At 37.2% G+C, this 25,649-nt stretch overlaps 5 protein-coding genes across 13 annotated transcripts in view; 2 read left to right on the top strand and 3 right to left on the bottom strand.

Annotated features, from left to right (window-relative positions):
* Window positions 1–294: 294 nt before the first annotated feature.
* Window positions 295–4,485, bottom strand: Slim (scruin like at the midline). The gene is made up of 5 exons (XM_083099159.1): window positions 4,211–4,485; window positions 3,603–4,063; window positions 3,125–3,358; window positions 2,429–2,773; window positions 295–2,336 (listed from the first exon to the last, which is right to left on the bottom strand). The coding sequence occupies exons 2-5, from the start codon at window positions 4,041–4,043 to the stop codon at window positions 2,160–2,162; spliced, it is 1,197 nt and encodes a 398-aa protein (XP_082955285.1). The 5' UTR covers window positions 4,044–4,063; window positions 4,211–4,485; the 3' UTR covers window positions 295–2,159.
* Window positions 4,486–4,691: 206 nt separating this feature from the next.
* On the top strand, window positions 4,692–7,880 carry Rrp45 (exosome complex component Rrp45). 2 transcript variants are annotated; one of them, XM_083099032.1, is made up of 9 exons: window positions 4,692–4,792; window positions 5,073–5,167; window positions 5,246–5,468; window positions 5,582–5,799; window positions 5,973–6,200; window positions 6,503–6,627; window positions 6,922–7,004; window positions 7,133–7,241; window positions 7,791–7,880. In XM_083099032.1, the coding sequence occupies exons 2-9, from the start codon at window positions 5,145–5,147 to the stop codon at window positions 7,805–7,807; spliced, it is 1,026 nt and encodes a 341-aa protein (XP_082955158.1). In that variant the 5' UTR covers window positions 4,692–4,792; window positions 5,073–5,144; the 3' UTR covers window positions 7,808–7,880. The 2 variants fall into 2 exon arrangements, with proteins under 2 accessions (XP_082955158.1, XP_082955154.1); XM_083099028.1 differs by having other exon boundaries at window positions 4,728–4,944.
* On the bottom strand, window positions 7,869–11,058 carry LOC145971387 (tRNA (carboxymethyluridine(34)-5-O)-methyltransferase alkbh8). The gene is made up of 8 exons (XM_083098996.1): window positions 10,968–11,058; window positions 10,583–10,772; window positions 10,269–10,500; window positions 10,066–10,188; window positions 9,784–9,987; window positions 8,842–9,224; window positions 8,617–8,772; window positions 7,869–8,468 (listed from the first exon to the last, which is right to left on the bottom strand). The coding sequence occupies exons 2-8, from the start codon at window positions 10,721–10,723 to the stop codon at window positions 7,896–7,898; spliced, it is 1,812 nt and encodes a 603-aa protein (XP_082955122.1). The 5' UTR covers window positions 10,724–10,772; window positions 10,968–11,058; the 3' UTR covers window positions 7,869–7,895.
* A 19-nt stretch (window positions 11,059–11,077) lies between these two features.
* On the top strand, window positions 11,078–12,837 carry LOC145971418 (WD repeat-containing protein SL1-17). The gene is made up of 8 exons (XM_083099043.1): window positions 11,078–11,242; window positions 11,341–11,450; window positions 11,525–11,694; window positions 11,764–12,002; window positions 12,064–12,157; window positions 12,242–12,335; window positions 12,420–12,591; window positions 12,700–12,837. Exons 1-8 carry the CDS (start codon window positions 11,240–11,242, stop codon window positions 12,799–12,801), a joined length of 984 nt encoding a protein of 327 aa, XP_082955169.1. The 5' UTR covers window positions 11,078–11,239; the 3' UTR covers window positions 12,802–12,837.
* The window catches only part of LOC145971360 (uncharacterized), a 150,450-nt gene continuing 137,622 nt past the window's right edge, over window positions 12,822–25,649 (bottom strand). For all 8 annotated transcript variants that reach the window (XM_083098927.1, XM_083098947.1, XM_083098936.1 and 5 more), the window contains 8 exons: window positions 24,213–24,596; window positions 22,730–22,924; window positions 19,734–22,477; window positions 19,478–19,569; window positions 19,271–19,381; window positions 19,117–19,192; window positions 18,796–19,045; window positions 12,822–18,717 (listed from right to left, as the gene is read on the bottom strand). In XM_083098927.1, coding sequence (XP_082955053.1) covers window positions 14,455–18,717; window positions 18,796–19,045; window positions 19,117–19,192; window positions 19,271–19,381; window positions 19,478–19,569; window positions 19,734–22,477; window positions 22,730–22,924; window positions 24,213–24,596 — 8,115 coding nt within the window. In that variant the 3' untranslated portion in view covers window positions 12,822–14,454. The remainder of the gene's footprint in view (window positions 18,718–18,795; window positions 19,046–19,116; window positions 19,193–19,270; window positions 19,382–19,477; window positions 19,570–19,733; window positions 22,478–22,729; window positions 22,925–24,212; window positions 24,597–25,649) is intronic.

The raw sequence follows: 25,649 nt of genomic DNA, 5'->3' as shown, positions 1-25,649 counted from the left end.
TGTCTTCGCACTCTATGATATATCGGTCGCTTTTCCGTATTCATGATAAGGAAAGATAAATTTGTTGAAATATTGTGCGTCACACACACATACAAATTTCTTCCGGAAATCACAAGAAACTTGTTCGAAAATATCTTAATGGAAGAAATGCGCGGTTCTTTTTATCATTCTTGTTCGCGCAACCGCAATAAAAATAACGTCCTTGGTATAGATAGCACGCTTCATTAAGTCTCGTCTTATTTTATCCTTTTTTCTCGAACAAGATAAAAGTGCGAAATAAATAAATCTAAAAGATACGTAAAACATCTCTTTTACTTTTTTGTGGTTTACTAAAGTCATTCGATAAATAATGTATCGGGAAGTCATTCGGGCAACATGTGACAATGTTAAAATATTGTATTAGTACATTATGATTTTTAAATAGTATCAATATTTACTGTCTTTTTTGAATCGCTGTAAATATAATTAAATAATTCCAGTTTCTTTATCGAAAGTGAAAAGAAAAAAAATAAAAAAGATTTTGACTTAAACGAAAACACATCACTCGTTTAAAAACTTTAACAAATAAATCGTTTACTTTTTTCCCATAATTATTTTCCTTATTGTCATTTATGCGCTTTTTAATATCTCATGTGATGATGTTTCAATTAAAATATTCAGGAAATATTTTCTTTATAGTATGAAAATCGCCTAAATCGAAAGATTCGATTTTTCTATATTTTTTTTTCTTATTTATTATTTACAATTTCTATATTAATTTCAATTTACAGCTAATGTACAGCTAATATTAAGTCTTAAGTAAACAGCACCGAAAACTTGTGATGCATGTTACAAATTGTGATGCATGTTACACTGCTCAAAATAATTAGAGACTTATTTAGTTCACATAGATTCATATCAACTCTTTGAGTAATAAAGATTTAAACTCATGTGAGACAATATTTTAAGAGAGATGATAATCAAATAACATTTATTTAAAGAAAAAAAAGAGTAATAAAAAAATAGAAGTATCCACTTAAATAAAAAAACACTTGCAACTTAAAAGCATCGTAAAAGTATCCAAAATTAAAAGAATTAGAAAAATTTTGTTAATGATTTTTTTGTATATATTAAGCGCCAATAATAGAAAATTAAAATGTATACATTTTTATACATATATAACTACATGCTAATTAAAAATAAGATATTGAGAAAGAAGATTTTTAAAATGTTACATACTTCCTCTAAAATATATCGACATTTTAAAAAGTAATTTTTTCATTATTTCAAGCAGTATATCATGAAAAGTAACTCGTAATGTAAAAATATGTATGAAAGAAACGAATAATAAAAATTGACTACATATATTATCATATTTAAGACCTCTAAAGAAGTTTTTGATTCGAACAATTTAGAGCATCGCCCTTTATTAATAGGCACTGCGGAGACAAATATGAAATACGAATTCATTTTACTAGATAAGTGTATAAGATAATATGCAGTTAATAGTATTTTTCGATATTCACGTTTGTTATATTTAGATATCGAGAAATATCTCGTTGCTTAGCTCACGAGTTTAATGATAAAGGTTTTTCAAGAAATAAACTAAATAAATAAATAAACAAATAAATAAATATATATATATGTGTATATATATATATATATCGATATATTTCTACTTTAGCAAAGGCAGAATGATTATATTGTACAATGTAATAATAAATATGCTAATAATAAACTATCTCTCTTCTTGTCTATATAACTCTTTATATATTAATATATTAATTTTTAATTATAATTATTTGTACATTTTAGACAAAAATAACATCATTAATATCACGAAAATAGCATATCCGATAATTTAATATTGCCGGATATATATACAGAATTTGTAGATTTTTGAGAAAGAGAAAAAAATCTATTATCTTGTGGTGTTTTTAGCACATTATTATACCACAAATAATAATAGAGTAATTATAAAATTATTCATATCTTTGTGCCACTATTACATGATAGATCGTAAAAAGATAAAATTGTAAAAAAAGCGTAGTCGTAAGCCAAATATATCAATAAATATCGAATAAAAATGACCGAAGCGTAATTACCGCTGTAAAGTGCGTAGAGAAAGATTTGAGAAAAATGATCCAAAGATTCGAAAGCGTTAGAGTAACTGATAGCGTTCACCAGTCGTAAAAATCGAATCTTTGTACGAATTTCAAGGGTATACCAATATGAAGTAATATATCCGGCGAACAGTCCCTCAATTTCGGATAATAATAATTTAATGCTTGCCAGCAAATCTCGGATAGTTTGGGAATTGTAAGCCAAGCGGAATAAACCGCATTTGTTCTTTGCACCTGCAATAATAAAATTATTATATATTTTCTCAAGCGAAAATATACATATTTAACACCTAAATATCCCTTCATCTGGGAAACACAATAATAACCTTATTGTTCACTTTCACTATACCGCCAAATATGTACATGCGACCCTCCGGAATCAGCGCAGCCGAATGAAAGTACACTGGACACGGTAAGCTGCATTCTTTTAAATGTGTCCATTGCAGCGTGCTGAGGTTGAGCCGCCAAACATCAGAGAATACCCAGTCACCATTATAACCGCCCGATATGACAACTGAAGTGACACCGGTTCTTTCGTCCGTATATTGAACGGAACCGTGACAGCGTCGCGGTGCCGGCACCCGCGGCAGCGTGGCAACAGTCTCATCACTATCACCGTGCGTGTTCAACGTCCTCCATCTGTTGGTCCCCAAGTCAAATACCGGTATTTTCTAAAATATTTTATTATGTGTGAATATATTTTTAATTATATGATATAAAATATAAATTATTATATTTATATTTTAATTATTATATTTTCATTTATATTCAATTCGATATACATTATGTATAAAATATCATCAACATATAGGAAAATTATATTACAAAGAAATACTAAATTTGTGTTATATAGAAAATAGTTCTTGCTACACAAAAAACCAAATAATGACAATATATATCATATTTTTTAACATATAATATATTAATATAATAAATATTATATAAAAAGAGTAGTTAGTACACTTGAGATAGCATGTGTCTTTTACCTTTTAAGTGAAATATGAATATATTGGTTCACTCACAGAAAAGCCAAAGGACTCTGTCGAGGTACCACCACCCAAGACATAAATCATCTTGCCATCAAAGGCGAGCTCATGTCTATATCTTCCATGTGGCTCTGATTCATCCCTTCCAGAGCAAACATATACTGTCTCCCAGACACTATTTTTCAGGTCAAACCGATGAATGTCACAGGTATATTCATAACCAGTAGTACCACCGACTGTATAGAGATAGGAACCATGATATACCAGGGCCTGTTCACAGAAATATATAACAATAAATAAATAAAAAATACACAGAAATATAATAGATGATGAATAAATTAAATTCTAATTTAATATTTATACATTCATGTTTTAATTTCTAATTCTACCCTGAAAACAAAGAGTTTCAAGTTGAATCGGCGCATTAACTAATCAGTTATACAACCATTTATATATATTTACAATCAGTACAGACTCCAATTAGTTTTATCTCTGTTCTCTTTCGATGAATTACCTGTCCGTACTGGGGCTCAGGCAGCTCGCCTGTGGCCGGTACTATCTTCATCGTGCCATCGTTTACATTGCAGACGTACAGCTGATTGCTACAACTCTCGCCGAAGGGCACGCCGGTGCCGCCGTACACCATCAACGCGTTGCCGCATAATATCACCGCGTTCGATGCCAACTCGTTCGGCATGTTTTCCTGGCCGGGCAGTCGCTTCCACCGCTCGCTCACCAGGTTGAAGCGCCATAGCTCCTTGAATAGCGGCTTGCTGGCTACCCACGTCTGATCGTCGCGCATGTCTGGGTCGGTATCGGAGATGCACGGATTGAAGCCGCCATAAGAATACAGATTTCGATAATCGCATGCGATTCGGTGACCGCTACGCGCCTTCGGACGTTCCGGTCCGTTCGCCGCGTGCTCCAGGAACACGAATGGTTTAAATTTGTACATGTTTCTTCGTCTCTTTACACCTTATTATTTATTGGATTAAATATATATGTATATCGCGTTACCACAACGAGGATTGCAGTTGCGAAAGCTCAGTCTAAGATTAGATCGTGCGTTACTTCTCGGCCGCGCATTGCAGCCATTTCTAACCTCAAAATGTGGGACCTAACCTTCGCGCGAGCTGTCACCGATGAGGCTCGTCTTTTGACGACTTCCGTTTTCTTGGCACGATACTTGCGAGTCAGTTCTCTGGATATTCTTCGGAAAAGGGTCATCGGCCGTTTCGTGTTGGCTGTCCCTTTTTCCGCGATGAATACACTTCCTTTTTGAATTACATAGTACCAAATTGCTATAATATATGTAATAGACGATTATAAACTGTTATAAACTAGAATTATTCAAAAAGAAAGAAGAATGAATGCGTTTCATTTCACGCATGAACTTCATGGATGACAGCGCATTAAGCCCGTATTACGTTATAGGCGATTGGAATTGACCAATCAGAGTAGCCGGCCGACAAATTGCTTTGCTCTGATTGGTCAATCCCAATTGCAACCGAGTCCAATCAATCTTAAGGCTGGTTCAGACAGGACGCGTCAAAGAGCGAGCAGCAAACCAATCAGCGAGGCGATATTTCTACGTCACTGCCGATTGGTTGTTGCTCGCTGCTTGTCGCTTGATGCGTCCTGTCTGCACCAAAACCCAAGATCTGCCAAAACCTGCCAAGCTTGAACCACATGATGTGATTATAGGTTATCATAAACAAATCGAATAATAAATTGTTTCTATGTAATATTGTAAAAATTTTAATCTATTATTGAATAATATATTTGAGAAAATGAGGGAAGTCCCACTCACAAATTGCGAACGAAATTTTGTAAACAAATGTATAGGAGAGGAAACGGTATACATATACTTCTTTTATTTTGAATTCACTGAATAGTTTTAATTAAAAAAAATATATATATGTTTTATTATAATTTTTACAAAATTAGATATAAAAATTATATTTTAAAACATATTATCTCACAGAGATTAGATGGCAGAAGATTATTACAACCGCGTCCAGTGAAGATTTATTTTGGTTCTAAATGGGGATGTTGCATGGTATCTCTTGGACATACTAAGTAAATTTTATTTGTCGATATATGAATCATCTCTCTTTGCAAATGCAATTAAAACATTGATGAAGAATCTCTTTACAGAGCAATAGCACAAGTGTCATGTGACATACGACAACCAAAAACATTTCGTCCTAACGAAGGCACAATATATATAAATGTTGAGCTTGCTCCATTAGCAGCGCAGCATTTTGAAAGTGGCAGACAATCCGAAGCTGCTATATTAATCAGTAGACAGTTGGAAAAGTGTTTCAAAGATTCAAAGTGCGTAGACTTGGAATCTCTCTGTATTGTAGCGGATAAGAAGGTTACTGCATAATATTTGATATTAAATATTGTACAGCATATGTCTACATCTTATATATATATATATATATATATATATATATATATATATATATAATTTATCTTTTTATTCAGGTGTGGAGCTTGAGAATTGATATTAATATCATAAATCATGATGGAAATTTGATCGACTGTGCCTCTATAGCGGCACTGGCCGCTCTCATGCATTTTCACAGGCCAGATGTTACGTCCACTGGCGAGGAAATTATTATACATCCGGCATCCGAGAAAGATTTTCTTCCATTAACATTGTTTCACTATCCAGTTTGTGTATCTTTTATAACTTTTGAAAAGTTAGTGAGACAATCTAAAATTATCTACTCTTTAAATTTTTATGAATATGAAATAATTAATTTCAATCTTGTTCAAAATCGCATTAAAGCATTTAGCCATTTTTTGAAAGATAGAGATAGATCAGATTTTTTATATATTCACATGAATAATGCAGCATCTTTCTAAATTTCAGTGGTAATACCATAATGGATCCAACATACATAGAAGAAAGAGTTGGTGTTGCTGAACTTACTCTTGGTATGAACTCTTACAGAGAACTCTGCAGTTTACATTTCGATTATCTAACGAAAACCATGACGATTGAAGATGTTATATCTGCTGTTTCTAATCACGCGGCAAATTATGCGACTAAATTAGTGCAAGATATTAAAGAGGCAGTAGCTAAAGATGTACAATCACGGTATGAATATAATCTTATATTATGAATATAAGTTCTTTCATCTTATGAATATAAGTTTATAATGTTTTTAAAAATATTTTTTTAATACATAAAATTAAATAATGATAGTAGTTTGAACGTACAATTGATATTAAATAAGTTTATGTAAAACAGTAAATCATCACAAACAACTATGATCCAATAGATTAATCCAATAACTTAATTTGTAATTGAATAATAGAAAGACAAGGCAAATTTTTTTTAATTAAAATTGATTTATAAAAATCAATATAATATTTAAAAAAATATATTTTATGTTTAAGATACAAAAAAGATGATAGTAACACAAGTCGATTTAAAGAGAGCATTCAAACGAATAAGATTACAACAATGATAAGTGATCATATTAATATTAAATTGCAAAAATGGGATGCAACTATAATAGAAGGTATATTTTTATCTAATTACATTTTTTATTATTTCATATATAATTAAAATTACAAATAAAAAGATTCAATTGATTTTATATATTATAAAATAAAATATAAATTGATATAATTGTTTTCATTAAATTAATATTAAATTAAGATGATTAAAAATTAAATTAATTTTATATATTTAATTTTAATTTATCTTTATTTTAAGCTTCTCAATTTAATTTAAAAATTAGTTTATAATGTATAGAATGTGTATTATTTTAAGTATTTATACTTATTTTAATTTAATGACAAAAAATATATAGATCATATGGAAGTAGAAAATGAGAACAAGAATTGCATTATAAAACACGAAGAAGGATCTGCTGAATTAATACCTGTTTTTGATGTAAGTAAAATGATGAAGAAAACTGTACTTAATATTAGAAAAGCTTCTCTATTAATTATTTTCTTATTTGTTTAATCGCCAATTTATTACTATGAATAATCATGATAATTTTCTTAATATTTTTGCAGGATTCAATTAAGAAAGAAGGAAGTTTTAGCAGCATGTATGACTCAGATTCGGACAATCAATGCCTGGAATTATCGAATCCGAAAAAAAAACACATAATGATAGATTTAGGTATTACGAACGATATATCATAGAGTCTGTTCTTTTTAGCTGCACTGCTGCACTAGTGCAATAAGTTAGAAAGAGACAAATATACTTTCTTTCGCTCTAACTAATTGCACTAGTGCAGCAGTGCAGCTAAAAAGAACAAGCCCAATATTTCTTTCAAAAAAAAAAAAATGAAAGCTATTATTGAGTCAACAATAAACGCGATGAACAAAAGTTGATTCAAACATCAAAAAGATTAACGTTAAATATACAGAATGATCTTTTATTTTAAATTTTTTTTAACTCGAATAATATAAATTAAATTAAAACTCGAATAATATAAATTAATTTTATTATAAATTAAATTAAATTAAAATTATTAATGTATGTCATATAATATCATATGATTATTATTAATATTCCAGTTTGTTTCATTTTTCTTTCTCTTGATTGATTTTGGATTTTAAAGAATTTATATAAAACTTTTAAAATGAAGGAAAAAAAATATGCAATGGTAGTAAAACTTTATAGATATTAAAGTGTTTGTAAAACATATTTTTTTACTTATTTCAGTGGACGATAGCGACTAAATTCAACGATAAGAAAGAGAGATGTATACTAAATAAATTTAAAAAATTAAACGTGTTAAAATGTGTTAAAAAATCTATCCTTTTTATTTCATACGATGTCCATACATTTCTCCAGAATGACGCACCAATTACCTTGATCATAGTAGACTTCCTTAATTATAGCTGCGGATACCTCCGTACATAGCTTTGCAAGCTCGTCTTCCTGAAATACATGATAATATCTCAGGAAACGTTCGCCGCTCTTCTTTTTCCAAGGAACCAACATGTCACTGTGAGCAAAGTTCGTTCTGTTTTCGTGAACCGGTAATGTTGAGCCACATTCAGAAATTCTCTCGCGACTGATTTCCTTTTGGCCAATCTTTTCGGTCTTGTCCTTGTTTTTTTTGCCGTATTTCAGATAGGACGAATCTGTGGAATCCTTGCGCTGCTCTTTCGCCCACACATAAATCAAGCATTTTCCTGTTGGTCTCAATACTCGAACCATCTCGGAAATGGCGCGTCGTCTCCGTTCCCAAGTAGACAAATGATGAATCACTGCGATACTGATCGCCGCATCCACGGAATTGTCTCTGTATGGCAAATACAAACAGTCGCATTGGAGAACTTCAAAGCCTCGCTTGCGACATATATCCGTCAGTCCGGAACTACGATCGCATCCCATCTGAAATGATCCTTAAAGTTAATAGTTTGTTTTAATAAGAAATAATGCTAACTGCACTGCAATGCGTATTTTATTTCATTCTTTTAGCTATCTATACGTATGCGTATTTCAGTTGATAAAATATTAAAAATAATTTCAATAATAGTACTTTATATATATTTCGATCTCCAGAAAGATATTTGCCATTCCCACAGCCCACATCCAACAATAATGTACCCTCTTCCAAACTTCCGAGAAACTTGGATACATTAGGCCACTGTTTGTGTCGTGTCTCATTAAAGTGATTAGATATTTTCTCATAAACCTGAGAAAACAATTTTAGTATAATGATAAAAAAAAATACTTTCATAAATTTCAGCTGTAATCTATGCACCTTATGTACATATGAATCTTCCAGTCCTGATGCTGTTTTGGCATCAACAAAAGCAGCGGTATCGTATTTATTATCACAGTATTCTTTAAAGGTGCAGCAACAATCACCTCGTCGCACCTTCCTAAAAGTGAAAGAAACTCTGATGCCACGTTCCTGCGTTGTGGTTCCATTCTCTGTCTCAATTACATCACTATGACGGGGACAGATGCCGTGCGTCCACGCATATCTTGCCTCTCCCGTCATAATCAACAAAGATCTAGCTGGTAAGAACACATTGATATTCTGATCTTCCTTCTTGAAGTTCATGATACACGCAGAACTCAGTGACAAAGACAGTATTGTATCTTCAAAGACGCTATGTGTGTCAATGTGTGGTGGTATACCTTGAATTGTAAAATTAGAAATTTTAATAATATAGCTTATTATTCAAATCAGTCTATAAATTTGAGCATGTTTACAAAAATTACTCATCATTAGAAATTTTTAATTGTCTTTAAATGAAGAAGTAATTACACTAATGAGATGAATTATTAGTTTACTTCAGTGCTGGGATTTACTTGTAACTTTCGGCCAGATTTCTTAACTTACGCCTACTGTTCCCCTCTTACCGCTCGCGCCGCTCGTAATTAAGGAGCGCTCAGGAACGTGCACGTCACAAATGTAATGTGGCAATCTATCTATCTAAGTTCTCTTTATTGTAATTAATCCCAGCACTGGTTTACTTAATTTAATGATTCTAGCATATAATTAATTTTTTTAATAATTATATATAATATAAAATTAAATTTGTAATGTGAATTGTGAATTAAAGAACTATAATCAATATTGGAAGAATTTAAACAAAGAAAAAATTGAAATATTATTTATTCACTTTGTTTAAAAATTCCTAAAAAATAGATATATGAAACTTATGAACTGAGGCATGTTAATATGAGTTGTTACCTTGTCCAGGTAGATATTTATTAATAGTCAATTGATCATATTTATATTTATGATTGTGTTTGTTGAATAGAGTCTGCAGGAATTCGTAATTTTGTGGAATCGGCGCGATTGGATCGTCGGGATTCACTATATTTGTACCATATTCAAACTCATATCCAAAATGTTTCACTTGTCTATGTTTCAACTGAAGTGATGTGACAGATTCTGCAACAGCATATATTTTGTGCTTTTTTCAGATTATATTTCATTAGCTGTATTTTTTAATTGTATTCTATATTTTACCACATTCATCCCAATTGAGTGTCCTTAATAAAGTTTCTTCTTGTTTCTTCGTTATAAAATTCTCTATTAATGTAAGGCCAGGTGGAAATGTAGAATTAGACATAACATTATCTATGTTAGGAACTGAAAGAAAACATCATTATGTTATTAAACTACTTTAACTCTTCCTCTCTCTATAATACTTCTATTATAATATTGTACACCTGTTTCAGTATAGCATACATATAATGGACCATTTTGGCCTGGCAGTTTAATACGTCCATGAATATAATTATATACACAAGTCGCATCTTCCTTTGAATTGCATGTTATGAAGCAGTATGACTTGCCTGTTGGCATTATCAAAGCATACTTGGAAATCAATGCATCTAATACGCATTGCAATGTTTCCCTTTTAATACCGGTAACTAAACCACCATTACATATCATCAAGTGCTGTAAAATAAAATATTAAGCTTAATAGTCGCGAGAATAAAATTTTCCATTGAAATAACACTGATTGATTATTGATATTTACCTGTGTGGGTTGACAGGAGCATTTAATGTTCATATCTCTAAATAATCTGTGATGAGCACGTTTCTGTTTACGTAAACTTTTTTTATCGTTCTTTTCCGTAGGATCTTTAATTATAAGGTTTGTTTCGTCGCTCGAAGACATAATTCTCGATACTTAAACGTCTCATGAAAAAAGTGATTTCATGTCTTACCTTGTTGTTTCATGAAAATATTGTAAAAAGAAAAAGTTAATTATTCTACTTCATAATATATATCTTTCACTTATAGATATAATATTCAAAATAATGAAAGAGATAAATAAAAATTTTTAAATCAACTTTTTTCATACATAATATATCAATTATTTACGATTCGTGTGGTTTAATTATAAAGATTAATATACATACATCACTTGACATCTCTTAACTTTTTCGCTATAAGACTTATCGTATATCGGTGACCAAGTGTGCTTTAGCGATTCATACTACATCAACTAGATGTCGTATGTATAGCGATCAGGTGATAGATACAGAGATTTGGAGGCATTTTTTGCTCAACCATATCACACACATTTTATATGTAAATATTCTAAAATTTGCATAATATATATTATATGCATTAAAGTGCATCCGGAAGACGTTTACACGCTCCATTTTAATAAATATTTATTTGTCCTAAAATGGTGAGAATAGAAAAGAACTATATCTCTTATCTTCTGTGTTTATCAGTTCTGTGGTTATCGGTTCTTTCCCTTTTTACTTTGTTTTTCGTCTTTTTCAGTATTCTTTAACTCACAAAACAGAAAATGCACACGAGGACAGTATATGGACTTGTGCATGGGGTTGTCCAAAGAGGAAGAAGGATATTCAACCAGATAATGAAGATTCACGGTATAATCAAAGTATTTTTTAAATTTGTTGTTTAATGAAAGAATGCTTTTTTAAACTGTAATGTTACTTGCCAGAGATTCTATCCGATCCAATGAAGATGAAATTGCAGAATATTTAGTGACAGGTTCTGTAGATGACACAGTAAAGGTATGGGAGCTGAGAAACGGTGCTTTGAAGATGAAACATAAGTTAACTGGGCATTCCTTAGGAGTAGTATCCATAGCTGTCAGCTCGGATGGTTCAAGTAAATGAGTTAAATTATTATCCCGTGAAATATTAATTTTTAAATTTATACGTCATTGTAAATTTGTAGAATGTGCTTCTAGTTCCCTTGATTCAAGTTTAAAATTGTGGGACTTGCAATCTGGAGACAAATTATCGAGCATTGAAGTTGGTCCAGTAGATATTTGGACCGTTGTCTTTTCTCCGGACGATAAATTTATTGTTTCTGGCAGTCATGCCGGTAAAATACATTTATATGGAACTGAAAGTGGTAAACAAGAACAAACATTAGATACAAGAGGTGGAAAATTTACACTGAGTGTTGCTTATGTAAGTCATTTAAGTAAATTATATGTCATGCAACTCTTTTGTACATGGAATTGAATTTCAGAGCCCTGATGGTAAATATATTGCAAGCGGCGCGATAGACGGGATTATTAATATTTTTGATGTTGCATATGGAAAAGTTTTGCGTACATTAGAAGGTAGATACAAAAAATTCCAATATATTATAAAGATTATTATCAAGATATTATAGAATATTTTCTCATCAAATTTATATTGTTCAGGTCATGCAATGCCTATTAGGTCTTTGTGTTTCTCGCCAGATTCTCAGCTACTCCTTACAGCATCTGATGATGGACATATGAAGTTGTATGACGTGTAAGAAAATTAAAAATGTATAAATATTGTATTTATATATTAAAATAAATTCATTATTAATATTTTATATTTATTTTTATTTAGTAAGGATGCAAATCTAGCAGGAACAATGTCGGGTCATGCTTCTTGGGTACTCGGCGTGTCTTTTTCACCAGACAGTCAGCAATTTGCATCAAGCAGTTCAGATCATACGGTCAAGATCTGGGAATTAGCACAAAGACAGTGTCTGCATACATTTCATGAACATAAAGATCAGGTATGTTTTCTAAATTTAAAATAATTTTTAGGCGAAATATATATTTAATGTTAATTTTTTTAAGATTTTAATACAGATACAGAGATAATTTTTTTTATGGATGTATAGGTATGGGCAGTAAAATATAATCCACAACGAAATAACGTAATCGCATCAGTATCTGAAGATAAATCCATTAATTTGTATGAATGTCCGATATATGATAAGTAATATTGTAAGGATAATAAATATTTTTTATTTGTGCTACATTGTTTATTCTTTAATAGTTGCAGACAATCGATGACATATCTCTTCATAGTTTACGATAAAAAAGGGGATATTCTTAGCTATAAATTTTATTGTACTGCAAGTAATTTACAAACTATAGATATCTGCCGAATTTAAAGCACAAAACGAGAGTTCTTAAAACCTAGAGTGGAAATAACGTTATAAAAAAATTACAATAATCTCATGGTGTACAGACCAAATATGTTTTAAGAAACAACGCAAAAATACCCTGATATGATTCCAAGTTAGCGGAGTTAAATCTAATTAACTCGAACTGGAACAGGGCAAAACTGCTTACAGAAAAAACTTCTTAATTAAAAATTAAATATGTACTTCTGATTCACATGCCAAATAATCTCTCCTTCCAATAAGAATTCGACAACGATTCCCGCAGAAGGAAAATTGACACGATAAGGAAAATTAAGAAAATTAAAAAAAAAAAAGAAAAATATTTTACACGCCTACATCAAAGTCTCCGAATGAAAGACAAAACAATATTAAATAATAAAGGTATAGTATCTTTTTGATTTCAGAAACCTATGAATAATCTAATTGTACAGATATGTGTGTGATCTGTACACCTTTTTCATATATTTATCTTCGAAGAAGTAACAATATGTCCATTTAATAAAGTCACTCAGAAACGAAACGAATATCCGCGATATAGTATACGTGATGAAAATAGAATGTATTACCTGTAGACTAGAAACTTAAGATAATGCTTATAAAATTTTTTATCTTGTTATTATAATCCCAGTTTTAGCGAACTACTTTAGACCGCTCTACGTTCACACAGTCGATACAAACGGTACTACCTCGTTACGATTAAGCTTCGGTCGAAGATGCTCGAGCTTATTCCAGATCTTCATCGCCCTACTTATCAGTCTTCAAAAAGTAATTAGACTTTGCATCCGTTTGAGAGGGAAAGAATCGGTTAGTATGATGGAAACAAAATACAGATTGCCGGGTCTTCTTCCCCGCGCGCACGTTTTTTCTCATTCGCATACGAAGATGTACAGCGATGTATCACCAGCGCATCGTACACAGATTTAAACACGTACTACTAAAACTTTCTACATTCTTCACTCGCGTTTTTTTTTCGATATATATATACAAAATTGAATAAATAATCGATCCAGAATCATCGCTATGCACTATGGATTTTCGACTGTGGTTCTCTTTTCTTTCAAACTCGGAATTATTCTATATTATCATGTATATATACAACAGATAAAATGGACACAGGAATGATCTTAGGATTTCCCGCTAATATTTCACACGGTTTTTGCCGGTATCGAAGAAATTGGCATCGCGATGCTTATGCATACAATATATCATGGGTAGTATCATATGACTATTCTTTTTATTCCGCATAAAATGCTGAAGGATCTGTACGCGCGTCTCGACGCCGTACAACGAGACAGCGAAAGAAAATGATTAAAATTATCTACTCATAAAATGCATATCACATGTGACGAATGTACGTGGGCAAACATATAGAAGCAAGCGAATGTACAATGACTAGCTTGGAACGAAGAGAGGAGGCGATTATTACAGAACTTATGCGCTTCATTTAGGGGGGTCGTCTCCACTCTCCTATACCGTCGTCACCCTGGCGGATCCTGTGACTATCTCCGCGTGGCAATCCGTCACCTCGAATTTACCTTGATCCTCGTCCGACCTAGGTTTGGCCGTTTGCGATGGAATGTCTGGCTTTGGATTGTAGTTGAAAGGCGGCACGATTGCCGAAGCTGGTGTCCGCACGCCGTTTTCCGCTGCCGTCGCCGGATCTACTCGGATGAAGGAGCCGAGCCTGGATATCCTCTTGGTGGGATCCGTCTCCGTTCCGAACTCGGCGCTCTGTTGCTTTCTCATGGTCACCACGCTGTCGCCCAGTTGCGTCGTCTCGCGCTTGTACGACTCGGACGATTTCACCGGGATCTTGCAAGGTGCCTCGTTGGCGTTCATGCCCGTCAAGTCGCAGGAGTTTCTGTACTTGGGGCCAACAAGTCCTACTTGCGTATCTAGGACCGGTGGTCTGGACTTGGATTTGTAGGGTGACGTTTCGACGCTATTGTCCTCCTGGGAGATTCCCTCAAACGTAGAACTGCGAAACAATTTGTACGCCGGTGGCTTACTGAATGTCGTAGCGGTAATGGGTGCAGCGTCCACCTCGGTAGTACTATTGGCTGGCCTTATCCATTGCCTGGTGTCTGGTTTCTCGAAACGCTGCTTGTTCTTGTTCTCCTCGACCTTCTTCCAGAGACTTGCAATCTTGCTTGTTGCTTCCTTTGCCATTTTACGATTTTGCACGCTCATAGATGAATTGGCGATTATGCTGGAGTTGCTATTGGATCGCTGTCCGAGAGAATCAACCTTTCGAAAGGTTTTGTCGTTCTGGGACGCATTACCATTGAGGACTTTTGGTGGCGTAATTATCTTTCCAGAGGACATCTTCTTCGGCGCCAATATTCCTTTAGGCGATTGCATTTTTTCAGAACTGTTGGCCGTCATCTTCGGCTGATACGCTTGATGCGCTTTCACAGAGATCTTAGATTTTCCTGCCGCCGGATATATCTTTGACGAAGCGCTTTTAATTGGTTTGGCAATCTTCGTCTTTACTGGAGAAGCAGACGCAGAATGTACTGTTGGGGCGTTCTCCACTTCAGGTTCATCCTTTGTAAAGGTTCCTTGACGTTCTAACGGCTTCGGAGCTTCTGGCAATCTACTATCGTTTTGGTAATTCGATGAGCAGGCCGCAGGTGTACTGTAACGTTTAGTAGATTTTGTGAAGGTCAAAGAGGATCCCTTCTGAGGTACTGAGGCTCTTTTAGACACAGTCGCTAGGTTTCGTGTCTTTTTATCCGCGTCCGCGACAGATGGAGTTCGCTTTGGACTCGTGTTAGATTTCGGAGAATCTTTCGTAGCGGTCAAACTATTCTGTCGCAAAGTGGTGACTCTCGTAGCTCTGACAATAGGCGAGGTGTTGCTACGACCTATGGGTATCCCGCTGGTAAGATTTACTTGCTTCAATGGCGACGATTGCGGCGTCGGTTTTCGCGTTATTGGGTTCGAATAAAGCGCCTTCCTTCGTCCTCGAATCGCCTTTGGGCTTTCCGGCTCAGATTTATCCGTTGCATTGGAATCTACGCTCGGATCTCGACCTGGCATTCCCGGCTTAATTATTCGTGGCCTCTTTGTCTCTCTTGGTTCCTTTTCCTCATCGGCGCAGTTGGACTCTTCATCGCTACCTGATTCAATCGGATCTGCTGAGCCCAGATCCTCATGAGTGATTTTCATGTACTCGGCTTCTACTTCCTCATGATCAATATTTGTTGCGAGAGTTTGTGCGTTGTCAGCATGTTGAGTGCTCATCAATTTCTTCGAAAGTCCGTTTACAAAGCGCATTCTTAAACTGTGATCCAACTCAGAATCATGCGATGTCAAACTGACGGTTTCGCAACGCAAAATATCATCTCCGTTAGTTTTATTTGATTCATTCAGTGTGTTCAATACGATAGTGGCATTCTGCTCTAACATAGTTTGAATCTCCTCATGATATTCTTGCGCATTTATTTGTTCTTCTTCTGCTGCATTGGTGCTCGAAACGGAATTATGCTCGACCTCTTTGAACATGGTTTCCGAATCGTTCAACGTCCTTGTGCGATATCGCTCTTTATTCTCTTGAGAATTTCCGCGTTTTTTCCTCAACGCTCTGCACATAGGTAACTTTGTGAGCGTAGGAATCGAGGATTTATTGGGAGACGTGGATTCTTGTTTTTCGACGGAATTCCTAGCCGAAACTAACTCTTGCACTTCTTTAGTTTGAGTTAAATTCAGATCCGGGAAGGGATTCTCCAGTACTTGTGTCTGAAATCTCGCTTTATTTTCTTGCCTGCGTTGTTTTGGCGTTAGTTTCGAAAAGGGAGAGTACTTTTCACGTGGAATTTTATCACCCTCCTCATTGTTGCAAGTACCATCCTGCTTTCGGCGTTCTTCCTGTTCCTTCTTAACAATCTCCGCGGCGATAGTATAAGTCTTATATCTCTCTTTCGTCAAGTTCCGTTTCTGCTTTGGGGTCAAGTGAGTTTTCAGATGCGGTCGCCGTTTCGGCGTCGATTCTGCCGAGCTGCAGTATTCGGACGAGATCGGAGTAACCGCCTCGTCGGTATCATTTTCTGCCTCATCGATCACCTCCGCCACGATCGAATGCACCACTTCATCAGTGTGCAATTCCGTTTCTATGCACAGAGTGTCGCTACACAGGGTATCAGTAGTCGCCTCCATCGTGGACTCGTCCATTTCGCTTACCTCATTAAATAGGGACGGCGGATTGATGTTCTCCAAACATTCACTCAGACTGTTGTTTGCGCTGCTCTGCATGCCCTCGGCATAACGCATGCACGTCATGGATAATACATTGGCGACCGGCTTTAGCATCTCGAACACCGCCGGGTCGCTACCAGTGAGACTGTGCGAATCCTGCTCCTTTGAGTCTGCAATCTCCGATGTGATGCTGGCTACGCTGACCATGCTATTTTCCATGTCGCCCACATCTGGCAATTCATCCATCATGGATGGCGGTTTAACATTCTCCAGATGCGAGCTGGTACACTCGTTTAGCAGATTCTCCAAACTGGATGTGTGACTCTGACTTTGACCTAACGCTCGTTTGGCTACTACGCCGAGCGGTAGAGACTTTTTCCGTACATTGCGAGGATCGGCGGAACATCTTGTTGAAACCGGTGGTAAAGATGTGGAATAACACCTGTCCCGGTTAACGAATGTTTCGCTGTTGTCAGCGGAGCCAGCATAGCTCGCGGTCAATGATAATAAACTTCCCATCGAGGACGGCGGTTTGATCGCCTCGAGATCAATAGACGTCAAACTCGTCGTCTCGAGTTCGTTCTGATTATTCGCCTCTGCATCCACAGCTTCCGCCAGTTTAATGGCCTCACGTTGAATGATTTTCGATTCTGTCATGGCGGTCTGTTCGTTATTTTCGACTTGCGCATTGTTCTCTAGTACGTTAGTACGCTGATCTTCTTGTGCATCGCTGTTGAATGAAGCGACCAGCGGTGCACTTATGCTGATGCTGGGGAAGGAAACGTCGTTGGGAGAATCCTCGTTCCACGTGTCGCATGTCAAGCTCTGTTTCATTGTGCCGGAATCTCTCTCGCGTATGGCTTCAGTTTGTTGAACCAACGTTGCCGTCAATCGATCCAACGAAGCAATCATAGCGTCGGGATCTCTCTGTCGTCTATACGTCTCTTCTTTTATGTGCTTTTCTGCGCTTTCGCGATGCAAAACATCCGAAGTCCTTACAATTTCAAATGGTGCTTCCGGTTTTTCATCCATGTTGCCATCAATCTCGGAGAGTTCCTCGGAAATATTATTTCTTCCTTTTATGAAGTCTATTTGTTTATTGTATAATTCTAGCTGCGTTTTAACGTACTCTGCATTACTTGGATTGATGGCGATGTTGCTTTCGGATTTTATACTAGGTTGAATACACAATTCCAGAAGAGCATGCTCGGATTGTTCGACAGAGTCAATCGATTCACTACTTTCGGAATCTTTAGTAAATGATTGCTTCATTGATGGAATGTCCGTTGGAATCTGATCATCGGCCGTTGCCTCGTCCAGTGGTGTAATGCATTCTTTTTCAACTGTATTCCGCTCATCATTTTCACTAAAGTTATTGGATACATTCTTACTTAAGAACATGTCAGGTTTCTGTAATACAGTTATTGCTGAGAAATTATTTTCAAAATTATCATCATTTACTACTGTCATGGCTGAAGCATTATTTGGTTTCTCGATATTATACATGTATTCGTTATTCATATTTGTCATCACCTAGAAAAAAATGATATCACAATTTAGAATATAATTAAAATAAAAACCGACAAAAAGTTTGAAAGAAGAAAGTCTTACTGTAGCTGCTTCCACTTGAATATTTTCTTCATTATTATCCTTCTTGTTTTCTTTCTTTTTCTCTGATAAGTCACTGCCAGCTGTGGTTTCACGAGATTCCGCATATTTTATATTAAATAATGAAGTATCAGATTCTACAGTTCCATTATGTTCGACTTGATCTAGAGCGAGACTAGTTTGATATCGAGTCAGATTACTTTCTGATCGAGGAAGTTTTTCGAGATTATTCCCTATGAAGGAATGCCTATGCCTAAAAAAATTTACAAAATAATAATATAATTGCTAATATTTTTTAATAATCTTATTAATATTTTATTTTACCTATTATTTTGCATTCCAATATTAATGCAAGCGGCTAATAGATCCTCGTCATCCTCGTCTCCGTCACTAACTTGATCTGGATGTATTCGAAAAGATTTTTTACGTTTATTGAATTGTCAGAATTTTTTTAATTTCGCGAGATTAGATTACTTACATCCTGAGTCGTTATTAGCAGTCTTCAAAGCAGTATTATTGCCAGATTCAGAGAATTCAACATCACTCGACGGTAGATCTTTATTTATTTTACAATCATTTGATTTGGAGTCTGTAAATTTGTATTGTTTATTGTTTATGACAAAATTATCTAAATTATAAAAAAATATTTAGAAACTGTACTCTATATATAAATATATTAAATTACCTAAACTAATAATCCTAGAGCTGGATTCTGCATCGTGATCATCATTATATTCAGAGCTTCCTAATACCATCGAAATCGGCGTCGTTCTTACACTATGCAAATATTAATAAAAATGTTAACAAAGATGTTAACGAAAATTCTAATTTGATACGTATATAACAATTCAAGCTTATAATGTGATTAGAATTAGTCAAATTTATTTATATTTTATATATAAATATGAAATAATTATTTAGAAATTAAAATATAATTATACCTTGAATGGTTTTGGATGGATACGTCTTCTTGAATCGCTTTGATTTGCTTGCCCAAATCTTCCTCAAGGTACGGTAATGAGTGATTTGTGCTCTCGTCATCCGTAAGATGCGTTGCGCCTCGCAAATTCAACTGTGTCACCGATTCGGCGAAGTCATTCAATTTTGGCACGTCCGTCAAGGACGACGCTTTGCATTCACCATGATCCTCGGCATGCCTCACCTTATATCGTTCTGATAACTTTTTTGACGAGTTTCTCATACGACTATCGTCCTGCAGATCCGAAGCGGAAGTAGCCCTGGACGAATTTAAGGACGCCTCACGTGGCGTTCCCTCCGTATAATAAGTTCTAATCGTGTCCTCGTGCAGAAGTCCCTGATCGTTGGCCGAGAAAAAGCCGGAGTGTTGCTTCTCGTCCTCTATAGTTTGCTCGCCATAGCGCAGACTGTAATCAGTCGGCTGATCTAAATCCGTTTCGGCGTAATCGCCGAACAGGTTATTGTCCGGATCGATTGTAGGCGATATCGCTTTCTGAATGTTGTTTAGGGTGTCATGTTGCCGTAACAGAGCCTTCTCCGCGTAGACGTTGCTAAAAGTTGCGTTTTCTTTCATAGGAGAAATATCACGCAAATAAGAAACCTGCTTCGAGCTATCGATAGCTTTCGCGGTTGTTCGTCGATAATCCGACTTGGCGCACACGGTCGCTTCAGCTTCCTCGGAGACACTGGATTGACTGCCGGCCTTGGATGAAGACGACGCGCTCTGATCGATCAGGGACATGTTGTTCTCGATGGAAGAGTGTAATGAGGTCTGAGATGGTTCTTGTTTGGGTGCTGTGGCCCACGATATAGTAGAATTCGTGCATCTCAGTTCGTTCACGTCAAAGCCGTCGGATGGTCTCAATCGTTCAGGTATAGCATTCTTGTAACGCAAGGTATATTTTCTCTCGGAAGAAGTGGCTTTCGTATGAGTATCGCCGCACGCACCATCGAATCCAACCGCGGAATGAAGCGATGAAGATTGCTGCTTGATCTGTGAATCGGTAGGTGATGAACCGTTCAGAACGTGACGATTCACTCTCTCGAACATTGTGTCTGAGTGCGTGCTCGTCACTGAACGCATAGAATCTCTACTCTCGCTTCTGGCAACTCCATTACACTTAACGGTAGATGTGCTGGGCTGACTGTGTAACTGATAAGTGCGCAGACCATGGGCATTGACGCCGAGGAAACTATGATCGAGCTTGAATGTGAATTTGTCGTCTTTGTTGATCGGCGATGTACTTGGTTCAATGTTGTCGCAAGTCTCGGCTAGATTCTGATCAATTTCTTGTTCTAGAGCCCGTTGCCTGCGAGCAGCTAGACTTGGCAGGGTCGATAATCCAAGTCCACGCGCGGTGGAATCCAAATGAACGAGATTATTACAACCGGGTCTAGCGCTCAATAAATTCTTCAAGGCCGCGCTAGAACCCATCGAGATCATCTTGTGTTTAGAATGAACGAGACTACGCAACATCGGCACAGCTCCCAGGTCCCAAAGGAGACGCTGATCCTGAGGACACCTCGCGGATAGATTCCAGAGTGCTCCGCAGGCGTTGCTGACCACGGTCAAACTGGGTGATCTTAACTGCTGCAGGAGAACCTGCAAGCAACCTCTTTCCCTCACGATAGCTCGATAATCTTCTCGCACTGCCACGTGGCTCGACACGTTCCTAAGGATACCGCCGGCGTTCTCGACTATCGCGAGCGTCTTGGACGGCGCTTTGTAGCTCAGCATGTCGACGAGAAAAGCCAGTGCACCATCTACGGCGCATATATCCACTTTATTTGTGCTGCAATGAGCTGAAAGATTCCACAAAGCGGATAGTATAGATTTCAGAGTGGATTCTTTGCGACCTTCCATGGCGGCTTTCATTAGACCCGTCACCGCTCCCACTTCCCTCAAGGTCTGCTTACTGCTGCTGTCGGCGCGCCAGGACAAGTTTCTCAAAACGCTCGCGGTCACTTGTCTAAGATCGTCGCTGGGACTTTTCAGCTGCGATACCAAAGCCTTCATGAATTCCTTGAAGGAGCAGAGTAGCGCCTTGTTGTTGCCGTCGCCGAAAGTCAAGTTGGTCAACGCCATTCCTGCATATCGTCGCAACGTGATGCAGTTCTGGTCGTCGCTCTCGCTACCGTGCGCCAAGTGATCCATCTCGATGAGTTCCGCGACCGCGTGAAGACCACCTAGTTGACACATGGCGTGACGGTGAGCCTCGTCGAAGGACAATTTCATGAGCGCGGCTATCGTTGCTGCGGGATGTCCTCTCTCCAGGTCATCCGTGGACTGACCTCTTTCCAAGGACATTCTTAGGCTCTGACAATAATCGCGCAGCTGTTCGAGGAACCGAAGCACCCGTGCCTCACGACGACCGGCCCTTTCGTCACTCTTGGCGTGCACCACGTTGTGCAATGCTTGCATAGCTCTGTCCCGCGTGTCTGGATTTTGTCTGGGCGCGTGAATCAACTGCACGAGCAGAGGCAGGCACCCGGATTGCCTCATCACTAGACAGCTATCTAGAGAAGTACTCATGGAAAGCAGAGTGGTGCTCATGTCATCCCGACCGTTCTTCTCTAGCATACCCAACAGGTTGTAAACTACGTCCACCTTGGCACCCAGTCGACGGTGGCCTTGCAATTCCGCAGAGTGGCTGTCAAGACCCGCGGAATTTGAAGATGACGAGAAACTCATCACGCTGGCCACGTCCTGCTCGCAGATATATATTTCATGTTGCGTTTAATCTTTCTTAAATAACTGTGCAAATATTTAATTAAATTTTTGTATCTCTCATATGCCTCTTCTTGGGATCTCTTTATACAGGATGTTTGAGAACCATCGGTTCCTGTCTCTTTAACATGTCAGAATGTCGCAAAAGGACACGCAATGGTTTCTCGACACCCTGTACATGCGAGAGATGGCAAACGCAACATAATACACCGTTATAATCGTTCAACTTACATTGTGCGCGGCGAGTGATGTGCTCTGCTGGGCCGGAAAGCCAATCTGCTGATTAGCCCATACGTCTCTTCTGATGGGCCACGTTCCGCGGTACGAAGACGGCAGCCTGTGGCTGGGCAGAGAGATGCTATCCTGCTTAGTTTCCTCCTCGCTACTGCGATCCTCGTTGTAACGTTTACTTCTCCTCAAGTAGAACTGTAACGTGAAAGATTTCCTCCTTCAGATTCGTTCACCTTCATATCGACAATAAATTTCTCGCGCGATTCCATCGACAAATATTTTCTTTCTCAACAGTCTTTATCTTCAGGATCAATAAACCAATGTCATTTTATTTAGCCATTTTACCCGCTAATCGATTCGATAACTGATAGTCTTTTGAAAACGTCCAGCGAAGTATATTTATATAAGAGAAGCATTTTTTATTTGTCGATATATCGTTAGTTCTACTTGAACGATTAACGTTCGAACAAGTTTTACATCTGTAAAAGCATCAATTCCCTCTGAATCTAGTAGCGTACACAAGAGGAACGTGCCGTGCATCGTGCTTGGAGCTTGAAATTTTCAACACGTGCGCAAGTGCGGATGAATAGGGATCCTCGGAGAGATGCCGCACAGCGGAGGGTGACGACTTAAAGGGCAGACCCGAGCGAAAGAGAAAGGACGGAGCGATAGACCCGGGGAGAGGGAAGAGAGGAAATGCACGTATATGTGCGGGAGAACGAGTGAGACGAGAATGGCGGGTAGACGGAGACGAAAGGTGAGGGTTCCGTAAAATCAATACAGGGTACGTTAGTGAAGGTGTATATACTCGTGCGCCACAAGCACAAGGCAGGCAATTCGTGTATCAAGGCAGTGGTTTTCAACCTTTGTCCCTTTCACAGAGGTAAACTCGTAACAAAATGAGCTATCTCGAATTACATTGCGTATCTAGCGTGTAATTCCTACGAAATGTTCGAAACCGAAGTTACATTTGTATGCATATTAAATAGAGAAATGTATTTATAATAGGGAATATTTATAATAGAGAATATTTATAATTAAAAGATTACGATCTTTTTATATAATCCCGGTTGGGTTGACAATTAATAATAATACTAATAATATTTCTTGCAATTCTGCTATTTTCCCTCTTAGTTTGAAGAACGTTTTACGCTCAGCAATTTTAATTATTCTCGTTGATGCAGATTTTATTAAACTCTGAAAGTTAACATGTTAGCAGTCTAAATAGAACGACACATGCGTCAATATTAATATCGACGCAAACAAACAATACATCACGTAAACCGTTCTAGCCAGACAATCAGAATTGATCCGCGACAAACACTAGCATCGCGTATGTAAAGCGACGAGTTTCAACTTTAAGGAACACGTAATCCATCGGCGGATCAAAGTTTCTAAACGAGTATAAATATATCTGTCTGTCGCACGAATGTAACAAATTTTTTACCAAGGTAGCTAAAGAAAGAAAGGAAAAGGACGCTACCTCGGGACTCGGCGTCGACGAGCGTCGCTCGTCCTCCTCCTTGGCCTCCGGCTCCATGGCATCCTCCTTGCTGGTCTCAGCGACGAGAGGAGGACCCGGGTAGATCCGTCTTGGCGCGACGGCATCGACGGCGCCCTTCTTCGCGCATCTCTGCGTGATGGGGTTGAAGGACGCTGCTGTTGTGGCTGCTGCTGCTGCGGCGGCGGCGACGGCGACGGCGTCAGCGGCCGACTCCAGCCTGCGCGATGCCAGGGGCGGCGGCGACTGCCGTCTCTGGGCACCCCACGCGCCGCCGACGCCTTCCACCCCGACGCTCGCCGCCGAACCGCACAGCACGCGGCCCTCCGTCGCGCGCAATCTGTCTCGCCGGATATCCGCGTTCTCCTGGAAAGAGAGAAAAGAAGAGGAAGAGGATGCGTACGTTAGTCGCGGAAGTGAAAATCGTGCCGAGCGAGAATAATGAACTTGTACAGGCTCGCTCGAAAGAAGTTTCTTCATGGACGAATTTATAAATCGAAAAACTTTGTAAAAATGTAAAATAGCTTAGCGCTCTGTTCCGATAGAGATTAGTATCTTCCTGAGGAAAGAGAAAAAAAGAAAAGGATGTGTGCGGAAATCGTACCGTAAGAAAATAATAAGTTCGCAAATGCAGTTGGAGATTTTTCTCTGGATAAATTTCTTATGAAATTCGAAATAAACTCGAGAGAAATAAAATAATTGAGTTAAAAAGGTCTTCCCATAAATATTTATTTTATTTGGAAAAAAAATAAATAAAAATAATAATAATAAATAAAAATAAAAAAAATAAACTCGCGTTTAAATAGTTTAATTCGTAAATTAAAAAAAATTAGATTAATACAGTGTATATACAAATCTACACTATTTCTTGCTATTCACTATTTAATAAGAATGACATGTAGGTGGAAATGAAAGAAGATTAGGTTGATTATCATATCTAAAGCCATTATGCGCAATAGAATCAAATGCATCCAGTATTCGTAATTAAGTGACTTAATCTCGACAGATTTATTAGCGAATAAATCACTTGATTCAACGCCGGTTCTGATTGGTTTGTGTTACTTGCATCAAAGATGTAATATTCTCCCGTTAGTGAAAGCGCAATAACGATTAGAGTCATCATTTATGAGCTTGAAGGTATAGAAGCGTCATGGTGTGTATTTAGAATAGAATTTGCGCTACTTGAAGATTCTAAGGTCAAGATTTAAAGAGGTATACATATATGTTGCACCAATGTATTATCTTAATAAAGAGAATTCTAATGTGTATCTCATATCGTTAGAAAAATCTTCACATAAGTAAAAAATCGTGAAACGGCGATGAGCTGCGATGTATGTATCAATTAGAATTGCAGTCGCACTGTGCGCACCGCACCGTTAATTAGAGTGCTACTTGTGGTATAATTGCTTGCGCAATTAT

Source organism: Camponotus vicinus, unplaced genomic scaffold (assembly GCF_025532165.1).
Source record: "Camponotus vicinus isolate PSW18456_S1 unplaced genomic scaffold, iyCamVici1.0 SCAF_1, whole genome shotgun sequence".
Taxonomy (NCBI): domain Eukaryota; kingdom Metazoa; phylum Arthropoda; class Insecta; order Hymenoptera; family Formicidae; genus Camponotus; species Camponotus vicinus.
The sequence above is the reverse complement of the archived record's forward strand: the minus strand, read 5'-3'. Positions and strand labels throughout refer to the sequence as shown.